Source organism: Phycodurus eques, chromosome 20, assembly GCF_024500275.1.
Source record: "Phycodurus eques isolate BA_2022a chromosome 20, UOR_Pequ_1.1, whole genome shotgun sequence".
In the NCBI taxonomy this organism is placed as follows: domain Eukaryota; kingdom Metazoa; phylum Chordata; class Actinopteri; order Syngnathiformes; family Syngnathidae; genus Phycodurus; species Phycodurus eques.
In genome coordinates this window covers 133,187-147,285 of record NC_084544.1, presented here as the reverse complement: position 1 = coordinate 147,285, position 14,099 = coordinate 133,187, and the positions used below count along the sequence as shown (strand labels likewise).

Sequence of the window (14,099 nt, the reverse complement as noted above, 5' to 3'; positions counted from 1 at the left end):
GCTACCGGGGGCCTCGCCCCGCCTGTCGCCGCTTCCTCGACGCTCGCCGACCGAGGCGTACTCGGACTGTGACCCGACGACGCGCGCGGCCTTGTCGCTGCCTCATGTGGCCAAGGTCACGACCCCTTATGGCTTTCGTGCGGTTCTGGCGTGGAGCCCGTGCACGCGGCGCCGAGAGTCTCTGTTTCACCGGAACGCCGACAACGGCCCCGCCATGCCACACCTGACTCACGGGATGGGATGCCAAAGACATGCGAAGGTGGAGCCGTAGTGATGCCACTTCCTGGTCAACCACTTTTAACTTCCTGTTTTCTAATAAAGAGAATTTGAAAAATGATGTGACACTATGACCCTTTTAATTTAAATGTATTCCAAGAATTGGAGAATTTTCAGACGGTTTTCATTGAGCTAAGATGACAGCTAGCTTGCAGCTCTTCGGACGTCTTCCTTCGACTGGACTTCTTGTAAGTACTTCATTGTTTTATTTATGACTTCACTGTATTCCTATGCTTGCTTGCTCGTCTTTGTTGATTTTTACAGTGGAACTGTTGCTTAATGACTCCGCCACGGGATTCTGACGTTTCCTTGTTGCGGTCAAAACTTTTGACCACAAAATGGAACTAATACTTACTTCATTTATTTTTGTCTTTTGTTAATAAAACTGGTAGACATCATTTGATAAAAGGAAAAAAATATATATTTTAGTGATGGCAAGCACAGGGACAAGTCTTTCATATGGTTCGTAGCGCCAGTGTTATTGGTTTGACCAAGTCAACTGTTAACATCCACGCTACATGTTACAAATTAAACTCATTTACTGTTTTTTGCTATCAAAAGAAATGTTCCTCATGACCACTTATATTTTAACTAATGACACCTCACCGCACTGTCTCAATTGTGACTGCACAAACAAGTAGCCACGTAGCTGTAGATGAGTCCAATTGTAATCAGCGGAATTTTGCTTATCTGGAAAAAAAACAATTTTGGAATCAGCCTGCCAATTTTAGTTTTAATCAGCATAAAAATCTAACTAACATAAAATTGTTCCCCCAGTGTTATGTATGTATACAGAGTAGATTAGTGACAACTTGAGTTCAAGGCTTTGAAACTGAACAAGGAACTCATTCCATGAAGCTGAAGGGTGACTCATTTTGGAGATTTCAAACTTTATTTACAACGGTACATCAATATCAAAAGATGTTTTGCTACAACAGAGACCTCATTCAATGCAAATGTAAACATTTGGATGACATCATCCAGTAAGCAACTTATATATTTTATTTATGTATATATATATATATATATGCGTAATCAACTTTTCTACAAGCTTGTCAGGGCTCCGTCTGCTTTTGGGCTCCGGTTTCCGGTTCTTGGGTGGCGACAGAGGGACAGGATGCGGGTGTTGTGGCCACGTGAAAAAGGCGAAGGAGGTCGTGGAAACGCAGGCTCACCTGGAAAGAAGTCCGTTACAACGTGATCGCACCCACAGCCGCACAAACGCCGCCGTCTCTCACCTGGCGGGCGCTCTGGTTTCCCAGCTGGGCGGAGACTCTACGGAACGTCCTCCGATTGGCTCCTCGCTGCTGGCAGGCCGTCAGAATCAGGCGGTCCGCTTCTCTGAGGCAGGAAGTAGACAAGATGAAACAGGAAGCACGCGATGGAATCGACGTCAGCGGGCCTCACCGGGTCCAGACAACCAGCTTTTCTCCATTGACACCCGTTGAGACGTTTTTAGCAAAAACTGGCACCATCGTTTCCTGGTGGGCATGCGCATCCCTTCCTGTTGTTCCGGGCTCGCTCGCTGCAGTAGACCACTCGCACACTTCCTGTCGTGGGCCCGGCCGGACTTCCTGAGAGAAGTGTACGACACACCAACAATGCGCTTTTAACTACGGAACCCTCTCAAAAGAAAGTACCCAAAGTGTTAAAATGCTCAGTGGGGTTTGAATGGCCACTTCAACTTGTGGACCTGCTAGATAGTTCCTAAAATGTTATTAGAGCATCAGGCATGCGCACACACATCCACTAGGTGGCGCTCAAGCACTTCATCTTGCCCTGAACCAAAAAAAAAAAAAAAAGTGCTCCTTTTGCTGCAGCCCTTTCGGAGATGGGTGTCCATTTTTTTTGGTTTGAGACCCTGCCCCAACAATGTCTGCACACGTGTCTGGTTCCAGTGATTAAGAAGTATTCGTTTAGGGCCAGATTCTCCCGTGCGTGCGTAAGTCCCTTTTTTACGCGCCTGGCTTGCGTGCAATCAAGGTGCGCCAATTCTCCCGACTTCTGCGGCAGAGGTCGTTCTGAATGAGTGAATGATTGCGAATGCAGTTACTGAGTTTGCAATAATTCACTTGTTCCTTACTCCCGAATCACTGCAAAGGAAATTTTAAATGGACATTTTAGGGATAATCTAGGAGCTCCACAAGTTTAAGTGGTCCATGTAACCACATTTTTGACATATTTAGGAAACCTAAAGTTAATTTGTAAAGCTGATTTTCTTTTTTCGAAGCTTCTGCAGGTGAAAGCGCGTCCTCGCCATCATGGCATCACAAACCTATACCTATGCCCCTCCCATGAAGCCCACGTGTGTACCTCGAGCAGAGGACAGGAAGTTCCACCATCAACTGTCATCTTGGCCACGCCCACGTTCAGAGTGGAGTTCTTTGAGGATTTGGACAAACCAAGAAGCTCCGCCTCGCCAACCTTCTGCACGGCTGTCGGAGGGGCGGGGCTGCGCCGAGAGGGTGGAGTCTGGGGGGAGAAGCCACCGGGAGAGGGCACAGTGTGGTCGGGCAGCGACGGGGTGCGGCTGGCGTGCTGCACGAAGCCCACCCGGCGGTAGTGCAGGTTGGGTGGGAGGCGGGGTGGGTAGCGTGTGGAGGCACAGTCAACCGGAGTCATGTGACCAGAGGATTTGCATGCGGGGAGAGGGGTAACTGTTTTGGAGATCACAGGAAGACTCCTCTGGAGGGGGTGGGACACACAGACACAATACTCACAACGGGTACGCGTACGTTTGTGTGTGTGTGTGTGTGTGTGTGTTGAGGCATCTCACCAGCAGCCACAGGGGCATGAGCCTCACATCTCTCTCCACGGGGGGGCGCTGCTCCGACGCAGCAACACGAGCACATGCCAGCGGCATGCGAGGAACAACACGCTTGTGCCGGAATGCCTACACACACGCGCACACGCGCTTAACTTCAATCATACATAGGATTTGTGCATGTGCGTGTGTGTTACCTTGACGATGTTGTCGGGGGTTCCTGGTCTGCAGCACTGCAGGATCCGGCGTCTCACCTGATCAACACTTTTGGCCAGCAACAAGTCGCACAGTAGCCTGGCGGGGTCACGTGCCCCCTCCAAGTTCTGCAGACCCACAACCAGCAGACTGTATCCACACACACACAATTTCCTGTTTGGCAGGCTCCAATTTGCTTGGTCTGTGGTTGACTGTGTGTGCGTGTATACCAGTCTTCTGCTGCAGTGAATGCCGCTGTCCTGCGGGGGGAGTAGAGAGCCGGATCCAGACTGACACGCGGCAGAAGTTGTGGGTAGAGGAAGACGGGACGCGTGACAAAGATCCACGCCAGCTCAGCGGGCATCACTGCAAAACGTCGCACTGGAAAGACACGAACACAGGTCGCTAACGGCACAACACAAAACTCAAGCCGCAACGGCGAGGGCGACTGACTTTTTCCGCGTGCGTCGGGCATGTGTTTGCGGCGCACGTAGGCCACAGGTTGCTCCCGCAGCGCATCCAGCAGCTTTAGCGCCCCCTGCAGGTTGGATGCCCTGAAAGCGCTGCTACGCTGCGATGACATCATCAGCTCAGCTCGCTGCGCCAACACGTCCAATTCAAACTAGCACACGAAACACAGCGCGGGTAGTGGGTGAACGGCGTGTCGTCACGTCATGTGCGCGTTTCTTCGCTTTGGGAATCATTCGCTACCACGCAACCACTATACAGGGATTTTTATATAGCGCGTCGAAATAGTTCTGTAAAAATCCATATATACAGAAAGGAGTGGGGAACGAGTGAATGATTCCAAACGCAAACGACTGTGTTCAGAATGATCATTTCCACTTCCTTCAACAGCCTTTTAATGCAGGGTGGGGCAGAAAGTACAGATGTTTCGGAAACTCACAAAAGAATAAATGGAAGCTGCACAAATGTTATTGACAATGCGTTGGTATTGAAATAGCATTTGACACAATCGAGTATGGGAGACAACAGCCATCATGTGGTGTACGGCCGTTTTCATTGCTGCATTTGTGAAGGCGGTGATGGAAGTTGGTTTCCACTCTCTACGACATCGCTGTTGATTTGCTCTCGTGTGATCTGTGTTAACGTTGAGATGATGAATAACTTCGCTCTGCCTGAATTGCGACCAAGACACATTCCTATCCGACGTGCGCTTTCACCAGCCAAATGCGGCGTCGATGGCCGTTCTTCCTCCTCTTTTCGGTAACCGCCTCATTTTCAGGTTTGGTGCTCTGCCCCTAATTTGTCCATGTGTTGTTATTTTTGGTGAGGACACCAAGGCACGTGTGTATGCGCATAGACCCCGTACACTGGACGAGTTGAAGGAAGCTCTTCGCGTGGAAGTCACCCAAATGAAGCAATGAAAACGGACACCACGTGATGGATATTGTCTTTCATACTTGATTGTGTCTATTTCAATACCAACACTTTGATGTCAGTACAGCAGCACTGCAGCTACCATTTATTATTTTGAGAGTTTTCAAAAATGTCTGTCCTTTCCACTCCACCCGGTAAAACATTCCAACAGCTCTACAAAATGGCCGACTTACTATATAGTGGTTGGAGAGTGATTCCCAACAGATTTCATTTGTTCGTTTGTTACCAAGAAATGTTGAGTCGTTTCAGCCTCATTGCGAAGTTCTTCCACAGGCGACGTTAGAAGGTGGATCTGTACCAGCAGCTGCACGTGCTTTGCATGCACGCACCCACACACACACACACACACACGGTTAGATGTAAGGCTGCAAGCTATCAAATATTTTTAGAATCAGTCATTCTACCTGTTAACCAATCAATTAATCGTATAGTCGAATACAAGTAGATTTTGCATGATTAGACTATGAAATGTGCATGTGAGGTTCATGTACTATTCTATTCCACTCGGGGTCACTTGCGTTAAGTTCTAACTTGTAGCATTTGTGACTTTGAATGTGTGTGGCTTTAAAGACCTGGTGCGGCGAGTGACATAGGTGTCAGCGAATGAGAGCGTTGAGTTGGCTGGCTGCAAACTGGTTAACCGTTAGCCAGTTTGCATGCTAAGTGACTGGGCGTCAGTTGTGGCCATGCAGCTCGTGTTAGGGTCTATTTTGACGATTGAAAGACCCCCTATTGATGTGCCTCCCCTCGCCCGCCTGCGGAGGCATTAAGATATGTTCTAACTCGCGCTGGCAGGTTATACTCAATTAGCTAACGATGTTGACTTTAGTGTAGACATGCGGTCGTGTCAGTTAGCCCTGCTTTCCGCTCGACACGTTGCACTTTAGTTCACTTGTTTTTTTTTATGTGAAATAAATGTGAATGTCTTTAAATGTGAGTGTGTGTACGTGCGCGTACCTGCTGTACTTGCTGCTTGAGTGTGTTCCTGTGTCGTGTGTCCAGCGTTAGTGCGTGTGCACGTTGTGCGTGTTGTTGTGCGCTCTTCATGAACATCAACTGCTGCATGACGGTACGCCGCTCTCCCATTGGTCGGCCATCCTCTGCCTCGCCGCCGCGTGCTTCCTCGGTTGTGTGACACGCATGTGCGGCCGCATCATGCTTGGCGTGTGTGCGTGCGTCCTCCTGGGACTCCTCTTCCTCGTGGCCTTCATCGTCCACTTCCTGGCCCGCCAGATCCTCTTTCAACTAACACGCGCACACACATAGATAACTTTGCTGTGTGTGCGTGTGTGTGTGTGTGTGTGTGTGTGTGGGTCTCTCACCGTTTCAAAGAGCTCCTCCATCAGTTCGTTGACTTCCTTTTCTGTAGAACATCATCACCATCACATTGGGGTGAGTGTGTGTGCGTGTGCGTGTGTGTGTGTACTGACTGGTGATGCGTACGGCCTTATCGTCGCGGTAATCCTCCTGGTCAGGTTCATCGACGTCAGCTAGAAAGTTGTACTCTGGATCATCCTCATCATCGCACTCCTCTGAACACAAACTCACACGTCAAGTTGTGTGTGCGTGTGTGTATATCTATGTATATATATATATATATATATATATATATATATTATTTCAGTAGTTGACTCGTCACCGTCGTCCATGTCAGAGGTCATCAGGCCTCTCAACCAATCAGTCCAGTCCCTGTCCTCGTGGGCGGAGCCACAGTCGTACATGTCCGGCGTGATGTCAGGCGCTCGGAGTTCCGCCTCCAGCTGTCCGAGCGGGACGTCCCGAAGGGGACGTTTGGAGCGCGTGCGGTACGCCATCAAACCCCCCTCGCCCGCTGCCTCGCCCGCGTCCTGTAGAGGCTGGCAACACATTGCGGGATTGTTAGCATTAGCATCTTTACCATTCCTGCATGTGTTGATGTTGCACTTGCACAAATATTGCTGCTAATGAATTTGGCGTTCCACCTGGTACGGTTCCATGCACACGGCAAGCTCCGCCTCCACGGCGTGCAGCTTCTCCAAGAAGTTGTCTGTCTGTGCTGAGGGAGGCGGAACCTTGGGAGGGGGGGGTGGACCCATTGAGACAGACTCTGCCCTCAACATCTGAGGGGAAAGGAAGTACCTCGTGTGACATCCCACGCACACATGCAAACACGCGTGTTGCCGTGGTTACCTTTCGGGCGCCGTGCCGGCTAACGTCAGGGTGCGGTCCGCGTCCTCGAGGGGGCGACGCCGCGCTCTCAAAGTCACTCTCCTGCAACGTCTGCCGCATCAAAGTGCCGTTAGTGACGTCGTCAATGCATCCTGTCAGCGGCAAATCAGATCGCAGCCTCACGTCTTCGGCCGTCTCGTCCTCGTCTTCGTCGTCGGGACGATACTCTTCATCGGAGGAGTCTTCCTCGGCCAGAGGGATGTCCACAAACTGATGAACCTGAAAACACAAATGCATCTTGGCTACCTTTGACCTCAACAACAAAGGTCAACTTTAAGCTTTGACCTTGCCGATGTCTCTGCTCTTCTTGATGGGCGAAATGTTCCAGGCTGGGATCACCTGATAGGAAGTGAGCGGGGACAGCAATGATGTCATTATCGACGCCCGAGTTAGTGTTCCAAAACTATCGTTCATTTGACTGATGAGACAACTGGAGCAGAAGCCCTACATAGTGATTAGGTAGAATTAAATTGATCATTTCCAATTAGGTAGTATTCAATTAATTGTATTGATTAGGGAGTATTAGTCATGTAGTTGCTATCTAAAAAAAGCCCCTTTTTGTGATGTGGGAGTCGGGAAGGAGCCAGTGATTCCGAGCAATCATTTGCTCATTCCCGACACCTGAATCACTCTGACAGGATTTTTAGGGTACTTTTCAGTGAACTACTGCAAATTGTCCACTATGTAAAAATCCCTCGGAGGAGGGAAGGAAGGGAAAGAGTGAAGAGTGAAGGATTCCCAGCACAGCGCAAGTCTCACCACGCCTTTCTCCACAACTTCCTTCAGCTTGGATCGGGTCATTTTGGGCTCCTGTTGAAGCAATCGCTCAATCGGTCAATCAATCAATCGATCGATGGAGACAAACGCAGTCAGAACTTACGAACGGTGGCACGGCTTCCGTCTCATTGATGGCAGCTTTCATCATCGCCACCACGTGCTCATTGGTGATCACTTCCTGCGGGGCAAAGGTCAATGTCAGGAGAAGGTCTGGGCAAGTACACGCACACACAAGACACACACACACTCACTCACGTGGATAATGTTGCGAACGTTGACGCTGGTCAGCTTGTGTTGTTTGGACTTGCTCTCCAGCGATTGGTCGAGCTGTCTGTCGATCGCCAAGCCTTCTCCCCTCCTCTCTTCATCACCTCCCTCCTCCGTCGGCTTCCTCCGCTTCCTCCTCGCCGTTCTACTCCCGACGCACTCGTCATCTGACACGCAGAGTTGGCCAATTAGATGCCGGGATGCTGTCGCCGTGTTAGTGTGCGTTACCCGTAGTGATGATGAGTTTGGCGTCCGGGTCGTCGTCGTCATCGGCGGCACGCTCGGGCGAGGGAAGGCCGAACGCTTCCACTTTCAGACGTTTGCAGGCAGTCTTCATCATGGATCAACATAACCTCTGAACTCTCTGAACTAAGGGTTATGAATAGACAGGAATGAAAATAAAAACAAACAAGCTCATTTCAATTGTTGTCAAATGGAGCTATAAATGAATGGTTTCGTCGACCCCCTAGTCTATTCATAACATTTAGAACATTCCCTACAGCTTCTATTTCAATGTTGAGGCAATTTTACAAAATAAAACGTACACAACGTTTCACTTTCTACATTTATACTTTGACTTAAATGGAGAGAGCAATTAACCTCAATCAGCTCACAGTTAGCGTCTATTAGCATTTGGAACGGGAGCTAACATGCTAACAAACTCAAAAACCTCCGCGGCGGAGGTTATAACAGTGTCGAAAGATGGACACAAACACACATCAGATGGACATCTTCATCATCTTTAACTTCATCTTCGTCATCTTTGTTGCTACAAGTGACCGTCTTCCCCCGCTGTCGCCGTCGTCTTCTTCTTCTACGTGTTTTTAATCTTCATCTCCTCCCATTAGCGCCACCGTGTGGAATCCTGGCACACGACAGCACATCGTCGTGTTGGGCGTCTACTTACTTCAAAAGCGTAAAACAAAATGAAATACATACATATAACTGAATCGTGAACGCCTTCACTGCTCCAATCACACCATACGTGACACTTGTTGTGTGTTGTGTAAGGTATATTTATGAAATGCAGTTGGGAGGAAGGTAATAAGCGGTCACGGTTTCTCCATTTACACACACTTCAGAATAAAAGTAGACGACGAGGACTTCACTTAACTCCAATGTTGCTATTTTATACTTAATACTACTTAGCCATTTAAGAGTCAATTGTATTTTATTTCCCTCAAATATATTTCGTTGTGACGTCATTGGTAAACTAATCAGCTAAAGTCTCGCTTTTATTTTAAATGTTGTTTCCGGAAACAATAGCGAATGTTTGAAATTTGACGCTGAAGGATGAAGCCAGCGTCGCCTTCGTCTCGCGCGTTGACATGAGTATTTTTTAACGCCTTTTAATCGTTGTTCGTCGTCATGACGGCCGCCGTCACGTTTTTGCTCTTCCTGCTTTTTCCGGCGTCGGCGTCCTTGCGCAGCGACGTGCTCGTGCTCGGGGACGCAGACTTCGACTACCTGGCGAGCGAGCACGACACCATGCTCGTCAAGTTCTACGCGCCCTGGTAACGCGCACGCGCACGCTTTAAGACAACACTCACGTCATCCTTGTTGATGTATATCATTCTTATGATGCCTTCAAATCACCCTTCCGTGCTCCATCCCTCCATTTCTTTCTTCTTTCTCCCATCGTCCCTACGACCCTTCCGTCTTTCCTGCCTTTCTTGCTCCCTCCTCTCATTTGCTGTCCTCCTTTCATCCAACGACGCTTGCTCCCTTCCTCTTTTCCATCCTCCCTTCCTTCGTTCAGGTGTGGTCACTGTAAGAAGTTGGCTCCAGAGTTTGAGAAAGCAGCTGGCAAACTGAAGGGATCTGTGCAGTTAGCGAAGGTAACATCGTGTGTGCGCGCGCGCGTGTGCGCCACCCTGCCAGCCCTTGTCTGACGCGTGTGTGCACGCGTGTGTCAGGTGGACTGTACATCTCAGGTGGACACGTGCAGTCGCTTTGACGTGTCGGGGTATCCGACACTGAAGATCTTCAGGAACGGGAGAGATTCCGGCTCCTACGACGGTCCTCGCTCTGCTGGTAAAACCTGCCCACGCACTTACACGACGCACGCGCACAGGGACTGATGTTGCGCGTGTGCGGTAGAGGGGATCTGTCGGTACATGACGAAGCAGACGGGTCCGGACTCCGCGAGGCTGCTGAGCGACGAAGACCTGCAGACGTTCGTCCGCCACTACGACGTGTCCGTCGTCGGTACGAACGCGTCACGTCGACCCCTCGACTCCCCCCTCGCTTCGTTGCGCTGACTGGAGTGCGTGTGCCGTGTCAGGTGTGTTTTCAGGTGAGGAAAGTTCCGGTCTGGTTGACTTTGTGAAAGCCGCAGGACTTTTGCGAGATCAGTTCCGGTTCGCTCACACGACGCAAATGAAGCTCGCCGTTCCCTACGGACTCCAATCAGAGTTGGTCTTAACTCTTTGCACTCCGAACCTCAACGCCGACATCGTGTCTGAGTCTGTCTAAACTTTGTGTGTTCGCATGTACGCGTGTGTGCGTGTTTCAGAGGCGTGCTGTTGTTCCGGCCTCCCAGACTGGCCAATCGGTTTGAGGACAGCGTTGTTGTTTTCAGAGATTGCGTGACCATCCCGTCTCTGAGACGCTTCATCCGAGGCCACGTGTAAGTGTGTGCGTGTATAAGTTACGCTCGGGTGGCAACAGTCCGCACATTCTGCACTGAAGCAAAAGTACAGACGCTTGTGTCAAAAGTACTGATCCAACTCTTTTAAGAGTAAACAGCACAGATTGAAATTGACTCAAGGACAAAAGTAAAGTAGTGTTTACAATACCAGTTTTGATAAGATAACAGAAAACTCTAAAATCACTAAATTAGCTATTGAAGAAAACTGGCGAAATCAGATGGATGGAATTTGTGAAGAGCAGAAGTGCTTTTTAGGCGGGCACAAGACGCAACACATTCGCCACCAATTGTTCTTCGAGCCGACAATATCAAATGATTCTCTTTAATAAGGCCATGGATGTGGAATATCTTGCTTCTCCCTGGTTCATGTTCCTCCTTGTCACTGCTATCTCTGTTTTTCTACTTATTTATTTTGCCTCATAAATCTGAAAGGTGTCAATCAAGATTTCAAGCACGGCTGACTACCTCAAAACATCTTCAAAAGTAACAAACATGTTTTGGAAAAGAAAGAAAGGATACAAATCTATTTTCAAATGTGCAGAAGAAAAGTAAAAACTCGGCAAAGAAAAAAAATGCTCAAGTGAGGTGAAAAATACCTGAAAAATAATTTGCCCTTGATTACTTTCACCATTGGCGTTTTGTGTGTGTGTGTGTGTGTGTGTGTGTAGATTTGGACTTTGTCCTCACATGACGTTGGAGAACAAAGATCGTCTGAGAGTTCGTGACCTCCTGACGGCGTTTTACAACCTGGACTACGAACACAACGGCCGAGGCTCCAATTACTGGAGGAACAGGTGACACACACCCACGTACACACGTACGCACGCGCATACTGGACTGTTGTCACGACGCCCGTCCTTCCCATCCGTGCCCCGTCGCCAGGGTGATGAAGGTGGCATCTAAGTATGCGGGGCGGGGCCTGAGTTTCTCAGTAGCCAATCAAAAGGACTTCCGGGCCGAGCTGGAAGGCGAGTTCGGCGTGGGGATGTCGGACAGCGGAGACGTTCCCGTCGTGACCGTCCGCACCAAAGCGGGTCACAAGTACGCCATGAGGGAGGAGTTCACGTAAGTAGCACTAACATGCTAACGGGAGGCGGCGGGGCCTGACACGTATGACGCGTGCGTCTTCCAGGAGGGACGGCACCTCTCTGGAGAGGTTTCTGGACCAGTACTTTGCCGGGCGACTCAAGCGCTACATTAAGTCCGAGCCGGTACCGGACAGAAACGAGGGCGCCGTTCAGGTGAGTAAGATGAGGGGCGGGTCGTTACTAGCGGTGAGAGGAAGTGACTTCACAGCGGGCGTGTGACACAGGTGGCGGTGGCCGAGACGTTCGACGCCGTCGTTAATCAGCCTGCCAAAGATGTCCTGATCCAGTTCTACTCGCCGTCCTGTCTTCACTGCAAGAAGTTGGAACCAGTTTACACGGCACTGGCTGAGACGGTACCCTTCACCTGCATCCTCATCATCACTTTCTGCCCTTTTCCACTTCATGGTACCGACTCAAGCTGATACACTGAACCCCTGTTTTATTGGCAGGATATGCTCTAGAACAGCCCGTAATAGGTGAAAATACAAAGATCATGTTAAAAACGTTATTTGAAGTAGTTTGACACATTTGAAAGTATTTCCTGTTCTCACGCTCTGGCTCGCACATTTCTCCAAAAAAGAGGCCAAGCGTGTTTGCCTCAAGCTGTTTATCTGTCAGTTCCAGTTAACTCATTCCCTCCCAATGCCGTCCAAAGACGTAATTCAGAATCAAACTATTTCCTGCCAATGTCGTCTAAAGACGTCAATGGCGTTTTTTAAAGTTTACTGTAAAATTCACAGATAAAACTAATGATTAAACATTGTGTATTAAAACACCAAAATCTTCAACCTTATCAATGTGTCTGATCAAAGTCCGTTAGCTTAATGCTAACATATTATTTGAAACGCCATACACGTGCTAACGGAAATTAGCATAGATGTTACGGTAATTCTAACCCCTTCAAAGAACTGTTACTTAACACAAATGGAGCAACAACACATACAACAATACTCACAGCCGGGATATATTTTCTCTGCAACGTCGGAACGACGACCTATTGGAGCTTAGTTGGGCACCTTCTCTTGCTCCTAATTATGCTGCATCTCTTCCATTAGAGCTCAGTGCTGCCTCGCGTGTTCTGGCACAAGGTGGTACTACACTGGTCTAACGTCAAACTTGCATATATACTGTAAACCCCCAAAAACGATTGCATAAATATCCGAGATATAGCGGTCGTACCAGCAGGTGAGTGTCGAAAGCAGTGCTGCGCACGCATTGGTCGAGCGGTTTACACTCCGCAGTCTCCACTTAGTTGCAGCTGCCCTCGTTCTCCTTACACCTAACAAATAGTGTTTGGTGGGTCTTCTTGCTGTCCTTTTCTCAGCTGTCTTCAGACGCAAACGTGGTCATCGCCAAGATGAACGCCGTGGATAACGACGTGCCGCCCAGCTATGATGTCCGAGGGTGAGGTCACATGACACGTTTGCCGCACACGTCTTAAACCGCCACGCGCGCAAACAATTGACGCTTTGGGTCCTCAGCTACCCGACCATCTACTTGGCTCCCGCCGGCAGGAAGGATGAGCCCGTTCGGTACGAGGTGAGGCCGCAGGCTTCCATTTTGTTAATTTCCTCGCCATGGGAAGCGCTTGTGACCTCTGACCTGTTGTCTGTCACAGGGCGGGCGAGAACTCCTAGACTTCCTGCGTTTCTTGCGGCGTCAGGCCGGCCGAAGCGACGTCAAACAGGAACTCTGACGAACGGCGGTAACCTGACCCTGAAACAAACCCAAACCTTTGAAAGACTTCAGTTCTACACACACATTCATTGATTGGACTATTTATTTATTTATTTGATTGTTTGTTTATTTGTTTGTTTCCTTATTTATATCATTTGGAAAGACTTGATTCCTATGTAGTCATTGGTGGATTGGTCTATTTATTATATTGGTGTATATTTATTTGAAATTGTTTTTTTTCAAAAAAAAAAAAAAAAAGGAAATCCAACTTGGCATTTGTGGTCATGTTTGTGTCTCTTTTTTTGTCTGTTTTGTAGAGTTGAGAAACATTTGACTGAGTCTCACACAATCATTATGTTTCATTTAAATCACTCAACTAAAAACAATCATATGTTGTAAATATGAATATAAATAATGATGAAGAATTGACCTGAGTATCACAAATGCGCCGTCATGAAAGTTGTGGCGTCGTGAAACTGTGATCACAATCAGATATGGCAGGAAAGAAGGGATGGATTCAAAACAAAAGATAAAGAATCAAGTTATTAGGTAGTAGGCAGAGGAGGGAGGAAACGATGCTAACAAGGTTAAGGCTGGGACACTGTGGATTAAATAAAACACTAAAGTTGTTAGGGAAACATGAGCCAAGTTTGTGAGTAATGTGTCTGAACACGCATTAATGAGCTGAAGGAGACTGAGAGAAGGGATGAGGGAGAAATGAAGTAAGATAGGTTGTGAGGGATGTTAGTTTGGAAGCAGTACTGGGAATGGCTGATTGGGAACATCTTTGTATAAA

General features: G+C 48.5%; 2 protein-coding genes across 4 annotated transcripts; one reads left to right on the top strand and one right to left on the bottom strand.

Annotated features, from left to right (window-relative positions):
* Nucleotides 1–1,145: 1,145 nt before the first annotated feature.
* On the bottom strand, nucleotides 1,146–8,838 carry LOC133396013 (GON-4-like protein). Of its 2 annotated transcripts, none has more exons than XM_061665403.1 (22): nucleotides 8,607–8,838; nucleotides 8,117–8,257; nucleotides 7,877–8,055; nucleotides 7,725–7,799; nucleotides 7,604–7,654; nucleotides 7,130–7,183; nucleotides 6,968–7,063; nucleotides 6,806–6,895; nucleotides 6,598–6,735; nucleotides 6,276–6,492; nucleotides 6,067–6,168; nucleotides 5,959–5,999; nucleotides 5,594–5,881; nucleotides 4,863–4,940; nucleotides 3,689–3,857; nucleotides 3,466–3,616; nucleotides 3,238–3,385; nucleotides 3,053–3,169; nucleotides 2,590–2,961; nucleotides 1,684–1,850; nucleotides 1,515–1,617; nucleotides 1,146–1,451 (listed from the first exon to the last, which is right to left on the bottom strand). In XM_061665403.1, the coding sequence occupies exons 2-22, from the start codon at nucleotides 8,226–8,228 to the stop codon at nucleotides 1,332–1,334; spliced, it is 2,868 nt and encodes a 955-aa protein (XP_061521387.1). In that variant the 5' UTR covers nucleotides 8,229–8,257; nucleotides 8,607–8,838; the 3' UTR covers nucleotides 1,146–1,331. The 2 variants fall into 2 exon arrangements, with proteins under 2 accessions (XP_061521387.1, XP_061521386.1); XM_061665402.1 differs by having other exon boundaries at nucleotides 4,863–4,949; nucleotides 8,607–8,836.
* A 273-nt stretch (nucleotides 8,839–9,111) lies between these two features.
* Nucleotides 9,112–13,511, top strand: LOC133395537 (protein disulfide-isomerase A3-like). 2 transcript variants are annotated; one of them, XM_061664533.1, is made up of 13 exons: nucleotides 9,112–9,402; nucleotides 9,648–9,726; nucleotides 9,805–9,922; nucleotides 9,989–10,096; nucleotides 10,173–10,302; nucleotides 10,404–10,517; nucleotides 11,207–11,332; nucleotides 11,421–11,603; nucleotides 11,671–11,779; nucleotides 11,851–11,979; nucleotides 12,951–13,030; nucleotides 13,108–13,158; nucleotides 13,245–13,511. In XM_061664533.1, exons 1-13 carry the CDS (start codon nucleotides 9,257–9,259, stop codon nucleotides 13,261–13,263), a joined length of 1,392 nt encoding a protein of 463 aa, XP_061520517.1. In that variant the 5' UTR covers nucleotides 9,112–9,256; the 3' UTR covers nucleotides 13,264–13,511. The 2 variants fall into 2 exon arrangements, with proteins under 2 accessions (XP_061520517.1, XP_061520516.1); XM_061664532.1 differs by having other exon boundaries at nucleotides 13,108–13,165.
* Nucleotides 13,512–14,099: the final 588 nt, after the last annotated feature.